Source organism: Papaver somniferum, chromosome 8 (assembly GCF_003573695.1).
Source record: "Papaver somniferum cultivar HN1 chromosome 8, ASM357369v1, whole genome shotgun sequence".
Lineage (NCBI taxonomy): Eukaryota > Viridiplantae > Streptophyta > Magnoliopsida > Ranunculales > Papaveraceae > Papaver > Papaver somniferum.
This window is the reverse complement of record NC_039365.1, coordinates 125,060,138-125,078,548: the sequence shown is the minus strand read 5'-3', so window position 1 is coordinate 125,078,548 and position 18,411 is coordinate 125,060,138. Positions and strand designations below refer to the sequence as shown.

General features: G+C 38.6%; 1 protein-coding gene across 1 annotated transcript; it reads right to left on the bottom strand.

Annotated features, from left to right (window-relative positions):
• Nucleotides 1–16,104: 16,104 nt before the first annotated feature.
• LOC113302910 (protein trichome birefringence-like 19) lies at nt 16,105–18,092 on the bottom strand. Its single transcript, XM_026551877.1, has 2 exons — nt 17,535–18,092; nt 16,105–17,028 (listed from the first exon to the last, which is right to left on the bottom strand). The coding sequence occupies exons 1-2, from the start codon at nt 17,985–17,987 to the stop codon at nt 16,261–16,263; spliced, it is 1,221 nt and encodes a 406-aa protein (XP_026407662.1). The 5' UTR covers nt 17,988–18,092; the 3' UTR covers nt 16,105–16,260.
• Between the last annotated feature and the right edge of the window lie 319 nt (nt 18,093–18,411).

Genomic DNA, 18,411 nt, shown 5'->3' with positions numbered 1-18,411 from the left:
TTGGACCACTTCCTCCAAAAAGCGCCAACACTCTTAACATCAGACATATTGATCCTGTAAATGTGACCAAAATGTAACAATTAAAACACAACAACAATCCATATATGAATAACAGAACAAAAATGAATAGTACAAGTAATATGACAACATCAAGATTAATACTACCTAACGATGGTTCAGTTTTATTTCGGTATTCCATATATGTGTTGACAAAATCATAAGAATTAACTGACTAAAATCTATGTATAAAACAGATTCAAAGAGCAACTTTTTCAGTATTCAATATATGTATTGTTAATTCACTGTCTAAAACAACTCCACGAAGAAAAATAACTAAATCGAGAGTCTTATTTCAGTATCGCATATATGTACTTATGGATGAAACAACAACAAGTGATAAAACTAAGAATAAAACATAATCAAAAAGCAGTTTGTATCAGTATGCCACATATGTACTGCTGATTCATGAACTAAAAAACAACTGCATGGAATGAATCTATAAAAAAAACAGAATCGAAAGAGTATTATTTCAGTATGGAAGATATGTACTTATGGATCAAACAACAACAAGTGATAAAACTAAGAATAAAACAGAATCAAAAGTAGTTTGTATTAGTATGCGACATATGTACTGCTAAATAATACCCCTGAAACAATAAACAAACATGATTTTCTTAGAAAATAAAGAACAAAAATAACAAGAAAATCAAATTGAGAGTTCAAATAAGCTAAAAACATCATAATCTAATCAAAAAATCGAATAATTACGATTAAGATTCATACAAACAGTACGTCATATACGTATTGATGGTTAATACACAAGCAAAACATATAGATGCATAGTAAACACAGAAAATCAGTACGTCATATACGTACTGATGGTTAATACACAAAACCAAACAGAAACAAAACCAAAAGCCAACAAAATGAAACTAAAATATCAGATCTACAAATGAAACGAACGTAAAACATGATTTTATAACTAGATCTGGACTATTTTCATCAAAAACCACCAGTACATCATATACGTACTGATGATTAATACACAAAAGCAAACTAAAAACAAACCAAATACCAACAAAATGAAACAAAAAAATCAGATCTACTAATGAAATGAACCTAAAACATGATTATGTATCTAGATCTGAAGTATTTTTATAAAAATTGAAGTAAAAAAATTAACGAATCAAGAATAAAGATCGTAAACACACAAAAAAACGAGTTCAATTCCTATTTCCGTACCCCAAAAATCTTAAGTCTTAATTTCTCTCCAAGGAATCAAGAGATATATGTACTGCTGAATCATACAAATTAAGTGATGAATCCATGAGTAAAACAAAATCAAAGCCGATCTAAAACCTAATAAATTAATAAAAAACTGTAAATCATCAAAATCAGTTGGGAATACATCTATAACGATTACCAAAAAGTGATGAAAATATAACTAATAACAAAATTGATTCAGCAGTTTTCAGTACGACATATATGTACTGCTGAATCATACAAATTAAGTGATGAATCCATGAGTAAAACAAAACCAAAGCCGATCTAAAACACTAATAAATTAATAAAAAAATTGTAAATCATCAAAATCAGTTGGGAATACATCTATAACGATTACCAAAAAGGAAAAAAAAATATAAAACATCATGAAAATCGATTTGATCCTCATGATTCGGTCGAAAAAACAAATAAAAAAAAAAACTAACAAAGAATCAAATAAGATGATTAGAAAACATACCTGGAACAAACAATCTTCAAAAACCATGTCGAGATTTCGAAGCTGCATCGAGAGGAAAGAGAGAAAAAAATGGATCTGAAAAAATGAGCTCGAGTAGAAATATGAAACTGATTATAAACCTCATAGAGAAGGGGTATTTCGGTGATTTTAAAAATGCACAGAAAAGATCCCGCACGTGTATGAACCAGGGACTAAAAATTTGGGTCCAATTTTATTGTTTTCTTTTTATTATGGACCTCCAGTTACTGGGCTTTAGTGGGTGAACCTGCCACTAACTAAGAACACCATAATAGACCCATCATCTTTGGTGAGACGTGGAAAGTAACACACACTGTAGACACTATAATCTATATCTACACGTGGAAGACGATTAGAAGTCGCAGCTGGATATTATTGTACAACAGCACACACCAAATCAATTTTAAGTCTGTTTTGAAACTAAGCTAAGGATAATTTAGTAAAATACTTGTAACCGCTTCCTTTATAAAAAGAACATTATTAGGTTAGAGAGGGGGGATTTTGGGATATCCGAACAGCCTCCTTCCTTCTCTACTTTTCTCACTGAACTCCATCACTAATGGAGCTTCATGACTTTTGTAATGAAACCAATACTTAATAAAACTCACACTGTCATTATCCCGTGGATGTAGACCATGCCGAACCACGTAAATCACCTGTGTTAATGTCTTCTTACATTCCCACACTTTACATTTTGTTTATGGTTTTTTATTTACATCTTATTTTTCATACTGCTTTATCATCTTAATCAATTGGTTGTGATACTAGATAAATAGTATACATAATTTGGCGTTAGGGAAACAGGAAATGGGTAAAGAATTTATTCTACCTATTCCAAATCTACTATTGAAGCTTTTTTCTAATTTTCTGAAATTGGTTCTCAATTTTTGTATTTTTTCGGTTGAGATTTCTTTCCATTTTTGTTTTAACATGAAAAATTTGTATCACCCAAAATCTAATAATACCTTGTAAAAATCCAAATCTGAAAGTACTTGCTACCGGTTTGTGAAAATGATGCAAAAACATGTATTATTTTTTAAGCTATTTCTTAACTTTCTAGTCTTGGTTTTCAATTTTCTAATCCAAATCTGTTATCTTTCGATTTGTGACTTAAAAAACAGTTCACCAAATCTATTATCTTTGTACTTAACTTTTCTCATGCTTCTATCGGTGTTGTTGATTACCATAGCTTTGTCCTAACTCTCTAATTAGATTTTTCTTATTCTCTAACCATGGTTGGAAGGATTTTAAATCAATGAACTTCAGTGCTTGTAGTTCAGCCAAATTTAACTGCGTATGGTAATAAATGTTGTACAGCTGCACATTTTTGATTATTAGAAAAATAAGTTTTGATTTGAACTTCTACTTTGCCTTTGACTTGTTCGAAAAAATCATTCAGTGAACCATTATGTTTGGACTCATTTTCTATTTAAGACTATGGGATTCATTTCTGCTATTTTTATTAATTTCTGACCCAACACCATGTGAATGGTCGACGACGTATATAGGTGTGAATGTGCAGGCCAATAGTAGTACAAGCTTCCACATCTCCGAACAAGATACTGCTGCGGTATACAAGCTGAAATTTTAAAGACGGACCCCAACCAATGCTGCCATCGGACTCCACCATTGGACGCAGCACAATACACGCGGACCAACTTCAACACCGTTTATAACAGTCACTTCCTCGAACCTGCAATCAAAGTGCTTGACAAAGTGACCAGTGAAAGAAGTGAAGAAATTCAGCTAGAATCAAATTCCAGTTGGAATTACAACCCGGTGCTGTTGCTGCTAGAATCACAATACCAATGATGTTACTCTGGTCCTCCCGGACCCCAATCCGATGATGTTGTTCCGCTCCAAACAGCTCTTATCAAAGGTCCATGACCAACAGCAAGGAGCAACGGTGATAAAGCATTCTGATCCCCCAGCCCGATGATGCAGCTTCAATCTCCGGTCCCACAACCTGATGATACTTTTCTCCGATTATCCCCTCCATGATGGAATGCCTGCAAGGATGAACAAATTCTGTTGCCGATGATCAAAGAATCCCGAAGTAAAAACACGATGGTTAAACTCTGATGACGACGACGAGCCAAAGTCCACGATGATGCAAAGTCCTGCTACGAAGACGATGAGCCGAAGTCTTTCCACGATGATCCAAAGTCCTGCGAAGATCTCCGAAGATGATGAGCCAAAGTCTTCCCACGATGATCCAAAGTCCTGCTACGAAGACGATGAGCCAAAGTCCGCGATGATCCAAAGTCCTGCTACAAAGACGATGAGCCAAAGTCTTCCCACGATGATCCAAAGTCCTACGAAGATCTCTGAAGACGATGAGCCAAAGTCTTCCCACGATGACCCAAAGTCCTACGAAGATCTCCGAAGACGACGAACCAAAGTCTTCCCACGACGATCCAAAGTCCGACGATGATGATCTCCTAAGATTGCCACAAAAATCGATGACGATGCGAGTTTTAAACGTTGTTGTGGAGAATATGTAACCATAGCAAAATAGGTGGTCGGAACGGTAACCAACTATGATGGTGTAGCTCACGTCCTCCAAAATGATGGTGTAGCTCCGGTCCCTCAATCCGATAGTGCAGCTATCATCCCCCACTCCAATGATGCAGGTTCCCGACGTACAAAGCTAACCGACTTGTAGGTTCTATCCGACGTTCTACCAACATGAAAGCTACCGAAGCACAAAGCTTCCCGACTTGCATAGGTCACTTGCCGAAGCAGTGGATGATACCTGCTGGAGAATGCACCAATAGAACCAAGGAGAGAAGATACAGACGAGCAACTGTAACAAAAGAAAGACGATGATAATCCCCCCACTACAACGGTTATGCAAGTTTCACCCACTATTAAACAATGGAAGCGCAAACACATGAATCATCCCCTAAATGCGAAGGAAGACTCCGTAAATCAATCACTATACTTACAAAGTTCACCAACAACCTTCAAGATGAACCAGAGTTTGGTGCCGACGATGCTAAGTGTCTCGCAGTTCAAAGCCCTGTGACGATGAACCAAGACGATAGCTTCGATCCTCCAAGCCGATGATAGCTCCAGCCTAACGTTGCTGCAAAGCTGCCATGTATTGCTATTAACGACTTGTTCAGTAACATGGAGAGTCCCCTTGATGAAAGAAGTTAATAAATTATAGACTTGCGTGTAATTATAAAGCTAGGCAGGCGACTTTTGATAACACAAATAAAGGAACCGCCATCTACCGTGTGGCGGACTAAAATCAGTACAACAAAGGAAATAACTATTCCAGAACTCCAAGTTCATTGAGGACATAGTTATCCCAAGGAGAAAAAGTATACAAACGATCAGAAAACTTACAATGTTGTGTTGTGTTCCTACCAAAGTCAGAACTTAAGTAAAACTAACTGACATGCTGCAAAATCCGATGATGTAGTACAATGATAGCTTAAATTATACGACGATGCAATCTCGATCTTCCACTCCGCTGATACGTTGATGCAAAGTCCCGATGATAGTGCCAAGCCCTCCAACGATGGTACAATAAAGCTATAAATTCTGTCGATGCAAAGCCCAGTTTTGACAACGCAGTCTTAGTCCGAAGATGCTTAGTCCTGTAACGCTGAAGAAAAATCTGACGATGATGACGAAATCCCGAAGCACAATTGATCCGGCGACCAGCTCAAGCCCGATGATAGCCCTGACGCAGTTCCAGTACCACTCTGATGATAGAGCTTCGCTCCCGCAGCACGATGATGTTGCTACGCTCCAAGGTTTCTGGAATACGAAGTCAAAATCTTTGTCTCTATGAATACGAAGCACATGCAGCTTAGCTCAAGTACATCCGCAATCTCACTGGAACGACAAGTAGGACGATCAACCAATACACTACGAAGCACAAAGGACCAACATGATACAACCGATGATGTCAAGTCCGATGACGATGATAGCTCCAGTCCCCTAATTCGACGATGCAGATTACCCGAAGCACGAAGTCGCCAAAATTTACCAAAATTCACCGACGATGGTACAGAGCCTGCTACTAAGGAGATGTATAGCTGCGGCGCTATGAAGAAGACATTGTTGCTGCGGCGGCAAATTTGGAGCTGTGTTGTCACACCAAGACAAAAGAAGTGGTCGATGTGAGAAAGCAAGCAACAGCTCAATGCAAGGGCCTATTCCGATCTACTAAGCCGATTCAGACACAATCCACCAATCCAATCATGAAGTTCCCGTTCCCCACCCTGGTGATGCAATCATGCAGTCCGATCATGTAGAACCAAGAAGCAGTCACGATCATGCAGACCGATGATGCTTAACACGAGGACGATGCCCAACGCAACATGAAGCACACAGCTCACACTGTGCCCAGCTGAGTCCCGGAGATGCAGGCAAAACCCCCAACGACTCTCCCAGCACTGCAGAAACAACTACGGGTTCATTAAAACAATACGAGCGCAATCACTGGTACAGCCCGTATTCAATTCACCCGTAGCGCAACAATTCAATAGAGGATGTACAAATTCCCCAGATCCAAGATGTACAATGCCGACATATGAACGATCCTAAGCTCTACAGATCCGAGAAGATTGCTCCAGCTCCTCAAATCAAGCTCAAAATGCTCTGCCCAGAGAAATGTGTAATCAGTTCCTGGCTGAGAAGCAATGGACCTGTTATAAACAGAAGTAGAATTTAAGATTAATGTCAACTGCAAGATGAAACTTAGCTTATATAAAGACAACTCTCTTTATTGATGTTTAGAAAATCTCTCAAAACTAAACACAAGCTCTAATCTTGCTCATATGATCAACCACAACTTTGGTGATCATATATATATAGAACTATGAATTCCTTTTCCTAGTCCTATTACCTTATTACATGTCTTTCATTTTCTTAGAACTAGATGACTTCTAATTCCCTTAGGATTACATCAATTTCCTAATCTTGTCCTAACCAGCTTGTTAGTGACTTCTATGTTGAAGTTTAACCAACATTCTCCCCATTAAGCTTCAACCTTACCAGTGACATATCTTGTACTCCAATCAATTGTCTCATTTCTTCAAACTTGATCCGAGCTAATGCCTTTGTCAATATATCTGCTTTCTGCTCAGTTCCAGGTATGTGTTCTACGTTAATGACCTCCTTCTCGATGCATTCTTCTATGAAATGATACATTTTGTGAATGTGTTTCGTCTTCCCATGAAACACTGGATTTTTAGTGAGTGCAATTGCAGACTTATTATCAATCTTGATGAGAACTTTTTCAGGTTCTCTTCCTTTGATTTCACCCAACAGTTCTTGAAGCCATATTGATTGTTTAGCTGCTTCTGTTGCAGCCATAAACTCAGCTTCACAGGATGAGAGGGCTACAGTGTCTTGCATCTGTGAACACCATGTAATAGGTGCTTCACCTAGATAAAATATATGACCAGTTGTACTTTTTCCATCATCTTGGTCAATATTATGACTGTTGTCACTATACCCAACAATTCCTTTTGATCCTCCTTGACCATGCTTCAATCCATAGCTGATTGTTCCTCTTAGATATCTCAATATCTGCTTTATTACATCACCATGAGACTTGCGTGGACTCTGCATATAACAACTTGCTACTCCCACAGAGAAAGCCAAGTCTGGTCTTGTGTGTAACAAGTATCTAAGGCATCCAACATTTCTTCTATAACTCGTTGGATCAATCTCAGCTTCTTCTTGTGCCTTTGAAACTTTAAGTCCAAACTCCATTGGTATCTTAGTTGGATTACAAGTTTCAAGTCCTGCTTCTTTCAGAATTCTCCTTGCATAAGCTTCTTGTTTAATCTGAATCCCATCTACTCCTTGATGGAATTCTATTCCAAGGTAATAAGTGAGTTTTCCGAGGTCTGACATCTCAAACTTTGATGACATTTCTCTCTTGAACTCATTGATCACCTTAAGGGAGTTGCCAGTCAAAAATAGATCATCTACATAGACTGCAATCACAAGAAGCGTTCCCTTTTCTTCTCTTCTGTATACTGATGTTTCTTTAGAGCACTTAACAAATATGATTTCTCTTAAGATTTGATCTAACTTTGTATTCCAGGCTCGAGGAGCTTGTCTTAGACCATATAGAGCTTTTGATAACTTATAAACCTTATGCTCTTGTCCTTTTACTTCAAAACCTTCTGGTTGTTCAACATACACATCTTCTCGCAATTCACCATGTAAGAATGTTGTCTTAACGTCTAAGTGGTGAATTTCCCATGATTTTGATGCTGCCTATGGCTTATCAACTAGAAACCAAGTCTTGTTTCTGTTGATTGAAATAATTTCTTCTCTACATGCTTGTGTCCATTTAGTCGAGACCTTTGCTTCCTGAAAATTCCTTGGTTCATCATTAACAGAAAGTAGCATAATCTCACATTCTTCTGCAGCTTGAAGAACATAATCCTCCAGATACTGTGGCTTTTGTATCTGTCTTGTTGATTTTCGCAGTGGAATGGGTTGAGTTATTTCATCGATCTCCTCTTCTTCTTCTTCTACTTCTTCGTTATTCTCAGTGTTTTCATTATTCTCTTCTTCTTCTTGATTAACATCATTGTTTCCATTGGTATTTATGATTATGGGTCCTTCGCCTTCATCAGTTACTTGACCCCATCTCATGTGAAAAATTCCTGGATCCCTACTTGGTCCATCATTAGTTTCTTTCCAGTTCGTTTTTCATCGAATACCACATCTCGACTCACTATTACTCTTTTCTTTGTTGGATTGAATAATCTGTAAGCTTTGAATCTGTCAAATGCTTCACTCTTTTCTTTCATAAGAATAAACCACATATATCTTGAGAAGTCATCTATAATAACAAATATGTATTTGTTATTTGTAAGGGTTTGTGGTGTAATAGGACCACATAAATCAGCATGAAGAAGCTCTAATGGCTTTGAGGCTCTGAATGTTGTTGCTTTTGGAAAACCTTGACGCGTTTGTTTCCCAACTAAACATGATTCACAGATCCTTGATTCATCGTTTATCTGTGGTAGCCCTCGAACCATCTTGTTCTGAGACATAGTTTTTAAGGTTCTGAAACTTATGTGTCCTAACCTTGCGTGCCACTTCCATGTCTGATCTTCCAGTCTCATATTCAGACACAATGGCCTTCCAATCATGAGACTTATCTTGTAGAGTCTATTCTGTGAGCGTGAGACTCTAACTAAAAGTCTTCCACTTGGGTCATGAACTGTTAGATAATCTTGTCGCATTCTAACATCACATCCAACTTCTGTAGCTTGTCCTAAACTTAGAATGTTGCTTTGTAAGTTTGGGATGAAGTAGATGTTTGTGACAAGCTTTTGTTCTCCGGTCTTGCTCTAAAATAGAATTGATCCTTTCCCTTCAATTTCTACAGAAGATCCATCCCCAAACTTCACTTGTCCTTTGATTTTCTCATTGAGTTCAGAAAAGTAATGTCTCTTACCAGTCATGTGATTGTTGGCTCCATTATCTAAATACCAGATTCCTTCTTCTCCATCCTTTGATTCGTAGTTCTTTGATATTAGTTTCCCTTCGTTTAAGAATACAACTTCGTGCATGAAAAGACTTGTATCTGCTTCCCTTGTTTCATTCTTGCTTGCTTCTTCCATCTTTTGTATTCTTTCAGGGCATACAGAGAAGAAGTGTCCTGGTTTATCACATCTGTAACAAATAATGTTTGATCTATCCTTCTTTTCTTTCCCTTGGTTTTGATCATTCTGACTTGTTGTTCTATCTTGTGAGTTAAACCTTCCTCCCCTTCCTCGGCCTCTGTTTACTCTACCACCTCTTCCTCTTGTCGCAGAGTTTTGTTGGTAAGAGTTTGTGTACAAGAGTTTTCCTTGAGTTTCTCCATTGTTTTCTTCATCAAGGATTCTCTCTTCATATGCTTTCAATCTTCCAATTATATCTTCATAGCTAGTCTTCTTTAAATCTAAGACTTGTTCGAGAGAAGCTATGATATGAATATACTTGGATCTTGGTAAAATATTGAGAAACTTCTTTACCAGTTTATCTTCATCAATGGATTGTCCAAGTGACGCAGCTTTTGAGGCTATCTCAGATAGCTTTCCTGCAAAGCTATCAATAGTATCAGTGTCTTTCATCTTCATTCTTTCAAATTCAGACATTAAGGTTTGTAGACGGGCTTCTTTAACTCGATCAGCTCCGAGATTACGTGCCTTTATTGCATCCCAAATTTTCTTTGAAGTTTCCTGTTCACCAACTTGTAGAACAAGACATTCTGGTATTGCTTGAAAGAGTAATCCAATGGCAACATTGTTTTTGTCTGGGTCCAATGTACCAGGATCAATTGTTTCCCAAACTTTGTAGATTTTCATCAGTACCTTCATTCTCATGACCCATACTATGTAGTTTGTGGCGTTGAGGATTGGAACTTGTATTGATGGTGGCGTGAACTGTTTTGCACCCACAATGGTGGTTTCGTTTTCCATGGCTCAGAAACAAGCTCTGATACCAATTAATGGCAACTGCAAGATGAAACTTAGCTTATATAAAGACAACTCTCTTTATTTATGTTTAGAAAATCTCTCAAAACTAAACACAAGCTCTAATCTTGCTCATATGATCAATCAGAACTTTGGTGATTATATATATATAGAACTATGAATTCCTTTTCCTAGTCCTATTACCTTATTACATGTCTTTTCTTTTCTTAGAACTAGATGACTTCTAATTCCCTTAGGATTACATCAATTTCCTAATCTTGTCCTAACCAGCTTATTAGTGACTTCTATGTTGAAGTTTAACCAACAAAGATGCATCTCAAAGTTGGTATGCATGCGAAGTAATGACAATGCAGTTTAAAATTCGAAGCTCTCTCTGGTCTTTGTTTGTGTAGCCCCGTAATTTCCGAATCCGGTATCCTCAAAAGCTACAACAATGATGAAAAGACGCAACAGCAGTGAGGAGAAGGGCACATCGACACCACCAATGACGCATGGAGCTGGTCAATGAGAAACATTTCAGTAATTGAAGAACACACAGTACAAGTCATGCCTCAAAATTCAACAACAGTTCTAGCTAGTTGATGACCAGTTCTAGTCCAACAACACCAAACTTTAATTAATAACTATTGCAAGCCTGGAGGATCACAGAACAAGAAAACAAGTTAGTATTCCAGTTCAGTACACAACAAGGAGAAACTAGTGGCATGAAGCTGACAGGACGATGTAATAATATAAGATACAACAAAAAAGGGAACATGCAAAATTTTCTTGTCTCTTATGACGGAGGCAGTCTAAAAGCTCGTTGATGGGTGTTCTTCAGCAGTAACCAATGCTCGTTCCATGTACCCACGAAGACTCTACAAGGGCAGTTGCTTTTGCTTTCCCAAGCTTTGGCAATCCACTTCCGAAACCAACAGACGGCATACATACATCACATAAAGAGTTTGAAAATATTTACTCCTTACATTTCGCATACATGTACACACATTTCTATGATACTATTCTCTCTGTTTCATTTTACTTGACGTTGTATAATTTTTAACACAGATTAAGGAACATCATAGAGAATTATTATTTTCCAATTCTATCCATATTAACACCTATTAAAAATATTATAAATGACCTAGGTTTTAGTTTCTAGATTCGTGAGAAAGTTACTAATTTCATTTTAATTTACTTGGAAAATACCGAATTTTATAGATTAGTCTTCCATGGAAAATATTTAAAAATTGGGTTATTGTTTATGTGTTGATTACGATGAGATTTTATGTTCTAGTATGATTCCAAAGCAAGGATAAATCAGAGAGAATTTGGGAAAAATACAAAAATTATCATCTATTTTGGAACAAAAATAAACCCTAAAACATCAAGTAAATTGAAACGGAGGGAGTATTAATAACATAAAATTACATACATTTTATGGATACATTTTTTACAATGCATTTCACAATCTTATTTTGCACATCCAAAGAGAATCGGGGCAAGCACCATCACTCTTTTTGGATACCAATGCATACAACGGAGAACCGGGGCAAGCACCACCGGTCTCATATCATCATACTGGGGAAAGCATTTGCGTGCAATTTCTCCGGACTCCCTCATAAGCATCTATGAGTGTATGTCCAGGGGGAAGGCATCCATCAGAAAGAGATACCCATCATGTCTGAAACTAGAACCCCACAGTTCGAAAATCCCCTGGTCTGAAATTGGCCAACAGGGTGACAGGTCCCAAACATAGCACAAGGTTCGTGACGCTATGGTCTCAAACACTCACCATGCTCGGCGATAATGAATTCATAAATCTGCACAATGCAGGGGCAAAAGCAACCATATAAACAGTTCACGAATTTGTTACTACTTGAGCATCTTACATTCAACCAACGATGTTAATTACTTACACCATGAATCCGTCTTATTGCTTATAACATAGAAAATATTTATTTAAAATGTCATACACTAATGCTTATATGCCAATTGAGACTATACATGAACATAAGAATCCTGAGCAGTCTGACGCCTACCCACCAAAGCTAATGAGAAGTCACTATTGCTTTCCTAATGCCATGGAATGCTGCCGATGACACCCGCACTAATGCCTCCCACCCGGTGCCACGATGACACGCTGATGCTTGCTACAACATCAAGTTGCTGCCCGATTGCGGAACCTACACCAACAGGCAACAGCTGCTGCTACTTCACAACACCACCGATGGTTAAAGCCACTCTAGAAAATGAAAGATGCATGGGACCCGGCAACGCAGAATTGTCAATAACTATGGTCACATAGCATAAAATCCTCAACACATAGCACAATTCTCAGCTTGGAACAAGGAGCAATCAAAGCAAGGATAGACGGAGTTAGGAACAATTAAAGAAAGCGAACCAAGTCACCAGACCAAGGCTTGTTGCTGCACGCCTATACAGGAGTCTCAATTTCTTTTATATACAGGCTTGTTGTTACATAAGTAAAGCTGAGGAGTTGCTGCACGCCTAAAGCTGCTTTGGTCAGTTGAAGTTGTTGCTGCTCCGCACACCACTAATCCCACCAGTTGTCCAATACTTACTTCCATCGCTACTCATCTGATGCTACAACGAGGAGCTCATCTTCAGCGGGGAGTACACATGTTGTAGTCTCAAAATAGATTCTCCATTCCTTTTCTATGCAGATACACACATTAAAGCTGGAAAGCTGCTGCACATATGTTGTCGTTGCTGTTGAACGATTGATTTAAGGCGCATTTGACGAAGTAAAAACAATGATTTTGCCGTTCCCGAGCACCACTAATGCCAATGGTTGCTGCTGCTCGATTGATTTAAGGTACATTTTGCTTTGCAGGCATGTTTCTGAATTCCGGTAAAGAACAGGGGCAAGTATTAATACTTTGTCGTAGTGTATTCTTTACCAAAATTCTTCCATGAAGAACGCAAAAGAGTAGCCAAGGCATCAAAGATTTTTCTTAAAGATCGTTCATCAACAATCCTCAAGAAAAGGGGCAAATGATGCGAAGAACCAGAGGAGATGATACGCAGAGTTTAATCAACTTCAACTATTGCCCATTGCCGCTGATGTTTGCTGCTGATGCTGGGTACTGACGGGTCAAGGAAAGACGATCGCTTACCTAAAGTTCCAACTGCCTTCGACAATCCTCAAGTTCTTCCATTTCCTCATGTAGATTCTGTTTTACACACCAATCGATGGCTCAATCCCGAGAAGACGACGCATAAAGCTGCCGCGTACAAGCTGATGCTGCGGTATGAAAGTCGTTGATGTTCTGATGTACGAGGTGTTGTTGCTGCTGCAAACAGTCCTGATATTTCACACACAAAAGCTGCTGCTGCAAGAATGGGGCATTGCTGCTGATGCGGCAGACAAACCGCCGCCGTACACAACCTTCTACGGATGCTGCTACATGGTTGAAGTAGTGATACTGCGTAGTAGAGGCCATACTAGTGCATACTGATAGACTAAGGAAAGACGAGCGTGTACCCGAAGTTTCAGCTTTCCTTGATGATCTTCAAACAAGCCCTTTGATTTAATTCTTATGAAGTTTATATTACCCATATGAATTGATGGATCAAGACAAAGCAGATGAGACATGGGACAAGCTGATACGTACAAGTTGCTGGCAATGCTGTTGCGTACTTGTTGATGAAATAAAGGTTTTGTTTCGCACACCTTTCGAAAGTCAAATCCAAAATAGATGATGCTAGATGTTGTACCTTGCTACTGCTCAACTGACGCTATGAAGTTTTTCCAACCCGGGACGGACACACGTCAAGCATACAACCAAGCACAAGAAACCATATCACGACGGGAAAGGCTTCCATGTCACATATCAATCCAAAATTTGATCCAAGGAAGATGACGCCCAAAGCTGCTGCGGATTACAAGCCGACCATTGCTGCTGGTGGGTCATACCCGACGTTGTTCATACGAGAAAAGAGATGATAAAGACGACTGATGCTGTTTGGGCGTCACTGCACACCTACCAACTGGTACTTCGACGAACAATCTGCTGCCGAAGTCACAAGACCGATGTCGTTCTTTCTACACAACCGAAGGTGCAGCCGCTGCGCACCTGAAAACCAACATCAGTGTTTCCTAAGAAGCAGTTACTGTGTCCCTGCCATATCATCGCTACGGCCAAAGGGGCTGCAAACGACAGCCTCGAACTGCTGCTGTTATGTACGTACGGACCTGCTAATTCCCGATGCTGCTGTTATCAACATGGCGTTGCGAAGTTGCTGTGATCAACTAATGAAGAACCATTGCTGTCAGACCACTGTTGCTGAGATGGCACACCCAAAGTTGCCAAGGAAACGGAACACTGTCGCCGAAATACCAATTGTCATTCTATCAAGCATTACATTAAGAAAAGCGCGTCGAATTGTTATTATAAACATACTGAAGCCATATTGATGTACTCGAAGCATACATGGGGCAAGCCAAGTAATGAAAATTACATACCAACGAAGGTCAAAGCCAAGGAAGATGGAAATTATAAGCAATTCGACAGAAATCAGTCAAGTGGTGTAAAGAGACTGAGCAACTCAATATACAACCTGCAGAATAGAAGAATATAGAAGAAAGCAGACTCGTTGGCGCCGATGTAGATGGAGTCTAAAATGCCATTCATGCTGCCGCTGAGCCTCAACGCGAAGCATCCATTCCTTTTCTGTCTGATGATAAAGCTTCTCCGGACGCCTCTAATACTACTTGCTGCTTCTATTCGCACAACGCGGAAAATTACTCAAACAAGCTAATGCAACGGTAAATAAGATGCTTATGCCGAAGATTGTTGTTGTTGCTGCATATAATCCTGCTGAGATATACGCAAGCTACTTGCTACCTGCTGCTGATGCTAGGACCAAGTCGACGTCGCTGAGTGACGAACATAGGTGCTCCCCGTTGCAACCCCTGGACAAAGAAAGATAAGAACCGAAGGAGATGTTACATAAAGCCTAATTAACTTTATTGACTATTGATGTGACCTCATGATGCTGCCATACCTTCTCTACCGAAACGACTTATCCAAGCTATGCACCTGCTGCTGCCGCACGTATTGGCATTGCTGAATATTGCTGCAGTTAAACTGGCGCCAAAGAATACTTACAACTTGAAGCATACACGGGGCAGGTCATGTAAGAAAGACCACGTATCAGTAAGTAAGGGTAAAACATATTTGAATTCTTTGCCTGCAGGAATGTTTCAGAATTTTGACGAAGAATAGGGACAAGTATTAATACTTCGGCGTAGTATATTCTTCACCGAAATTCCTCCACAAAGAATGAAAAGCCTCTCGACAAGGAGTTGTTGAAGAAAGCAGCGACTGGAGCATGGACGAACAAAGCAAAAGTTATTTTTTTCTCAAGGATCGTTCAATCACAACCCTCAAAAAAAGGGGCAAATTGTAGACACTATAATCTATATCTACACGTGGAGGACGATTAGAAGCTGCAGCTGGATATTATTGTACAACAGCACGCACCAAACCAATTCTAATTCTGCTTTGAAACTAAGCTATAAATAATTTAGTAAAATACTTGTAACCATTATTAGGTTAGAGAGGGTGGATTTTGGGATATCCGAACAGCCTCCTTCTCTACTTTTCTCACTGAACTCCATTTCTAATGGAGCTTCATCACCTTTGTAATGAAACCAATAATTAATAAAACTCACACTATCATTACCCCGTGGATGTAGGCCATGCCGAACCACATAAATCACCCGTGGATGTAGGCCATACCGAACTTTACATTTTGTTTATGGTTTTCTATTTATATCTTATTTTGCATGCTGCTTTATCATCTTAATCAATTGGTTGTGATACTAGATAAATGGTATACACACACATCAACGAATTTTTACCAGAGGTGTGGCCAATACTTGGGTGTTAAACCAATCTGGATTCCTTTGTCATAGTACCATACAAATCGATGAGATTTAGAATAGAAATCACTCTATTGGAAAAGAAGAGAATTGGACAAAAAAATCACTCTATTTTCTCAAAAATCAAAATTCATCAACAAGTCTCACTTATCCAACTTCAACATCTCCAGTAGAAAATCACTCCATGAGTCAATAGGTCCAGGCAGACACCAATGAACACAATCATTATACAAAGTCACATTCTCTTGTGGCCAATGCCCATAACTACTTGGGTGTCCATCTGGTCTCAGTAACATTGCCTGTGTCGTATCGAGTAACCTAAATCTCTTTCCCGTCTTCTTCCCTTCTTCTTTTGCCACCCTATATTCCTCCATCTGAGCATTGTACAAGGACAAACCTTTAGGTTCCAACTGAGTTTCATTACTCTTAAATGGCTTCTTTCTAAGACAATTTGCCCCTTGATTCCACGTTCCATCTTCAAAATGCGAAGGTGCAAATGTTCTTAAATACGTCTTACCCTTAAACTTTGGTGAACTGTTTATCGCTTTAAATGCCGTCTGAAATGCCTTTGCATAGCCATAAGACATTGGGAAATCTTTGACACCATCGCGCAAACAATAAAAGCAGCCTACTAGCTTCCCATTTTCATAAAACATAGCGGGACGGTAGAACCAATGTCCAGCAGAGAGGATTACATAGTCGAACTCATGTAGCTTAGTTGTCCATTTTAGGTCGAATTCATCTAGGTATAAATTGAAGAGGCCACTGTTTGTCGGTCCATTTACTTCTTCTTGTTCAGATCTTACTAAATAAGGTGTCCAAAAAGTTGAAACAGTGAAGCTGTAATTGGTATACTTCCATCGTTTAAAATGCCACTCATCATTTGCTGAAACCTCTACTGGATTTTCCACCTAATGATGAAAAAAATCAACCAAATAATCGTTAATTCAATTTTTAAGGTTAATGAGCAACTTTTTTTTCTTTTTCTTTTTCTTTTAATTATTTGGATAGCTTTATCTTGTAGGCTCATTGACAACAAAAGCTGAAGTTACAGATTTTAAAAGCACCAAAAGTGTGAGGTGTAGATTCAAGCAACTAGATCTCAGTTGTCCAAAAAAACAGGCTATCACTAAGCTATGTGGGGAAAAAAAAGCTGTCTAAACAAACATTCTACATTCAGTCTTTGTAGATTCAGTAATTAAAACCAAAATCTAATAGCAATTACTTCAAAAGAAACAGAAAAAGAAAGAAAACCATGGATCTATTAATGGGAATTTTCTATGATGTTGAATTTTGCTATGTAATGGGAAATCCAGGTGTCTTATTGACTATCATAATCTAAATGAGGTTCCCACGATGTTATCATATCATACAGTAACAATAGAAATGAGAATTACAGTGGTGTTAAAGATCTGACCTTAGATAGGAGGCACATCAACGACTGCATTTGATTTCTTCCAACAGAATCTCCAACAAATGCCATCGATTTCCCTCTAAGAAGCTCCAGAAACTGAACCGGATTAAAGATAGGTAATTCACAATCATTTGGCTTCCACCTCCATTTCAAGAAATCAGTATCAGGCCGGCCATACTTCATACAATTCTGATGATCATGAATATAATTACAAGTTACGTTTGTGTAATATGTTGCTTCTGGATTCCAAATCCACTCTCCCCGGAAAATATCGCATCCCAGTTTCAAATCGCTCCAGGAAGAAGAAGAATAAGAGATTAGATTAGGATAGTAAAGAGGAATTATAGTGAAAAGAACTAGGATTGATGATGTTGCTAGAAGAATGAATTTTGGTGTATCTCGAACTATATTGATCATTCTAATGAAAAGGATTTTAATCAAGCGAATCTGCTTCATTTGGAGAGAGTCGGTGCCCCTCGAAAAAGTGAAGTTTTAAAACATTGAGGGAGGAAAGAAGGAAGAAAAATGAAGGAGAATTTTGCTAAACCCTAGACAGGTTTTACTTTGTCGGGGGTAGTAGTGGGTGACAGTAGGTGGCTTATTATTTTATAATCATTTTGGATCGTTGATGACACAGCATTAGATATTGCCTGAAATCAAGTCGAGACACGTGGGAGAGAGTGGGTCTCAATTAAATCAGCCGATAATTACCCAATTCGGGAAAATATTGGCCCCACCACGGTGCCTTTGCACTTCAGAAAAAGTTGATTCAGTTTTAAAATCTTGAAATCATAAACCAAAATTATTACAGCAGAATTGAGTTGGCCGGTGCTAGGTGGAAACACTGGGGAAAATATTTGGCTCTTCTAAAAATTTAGAA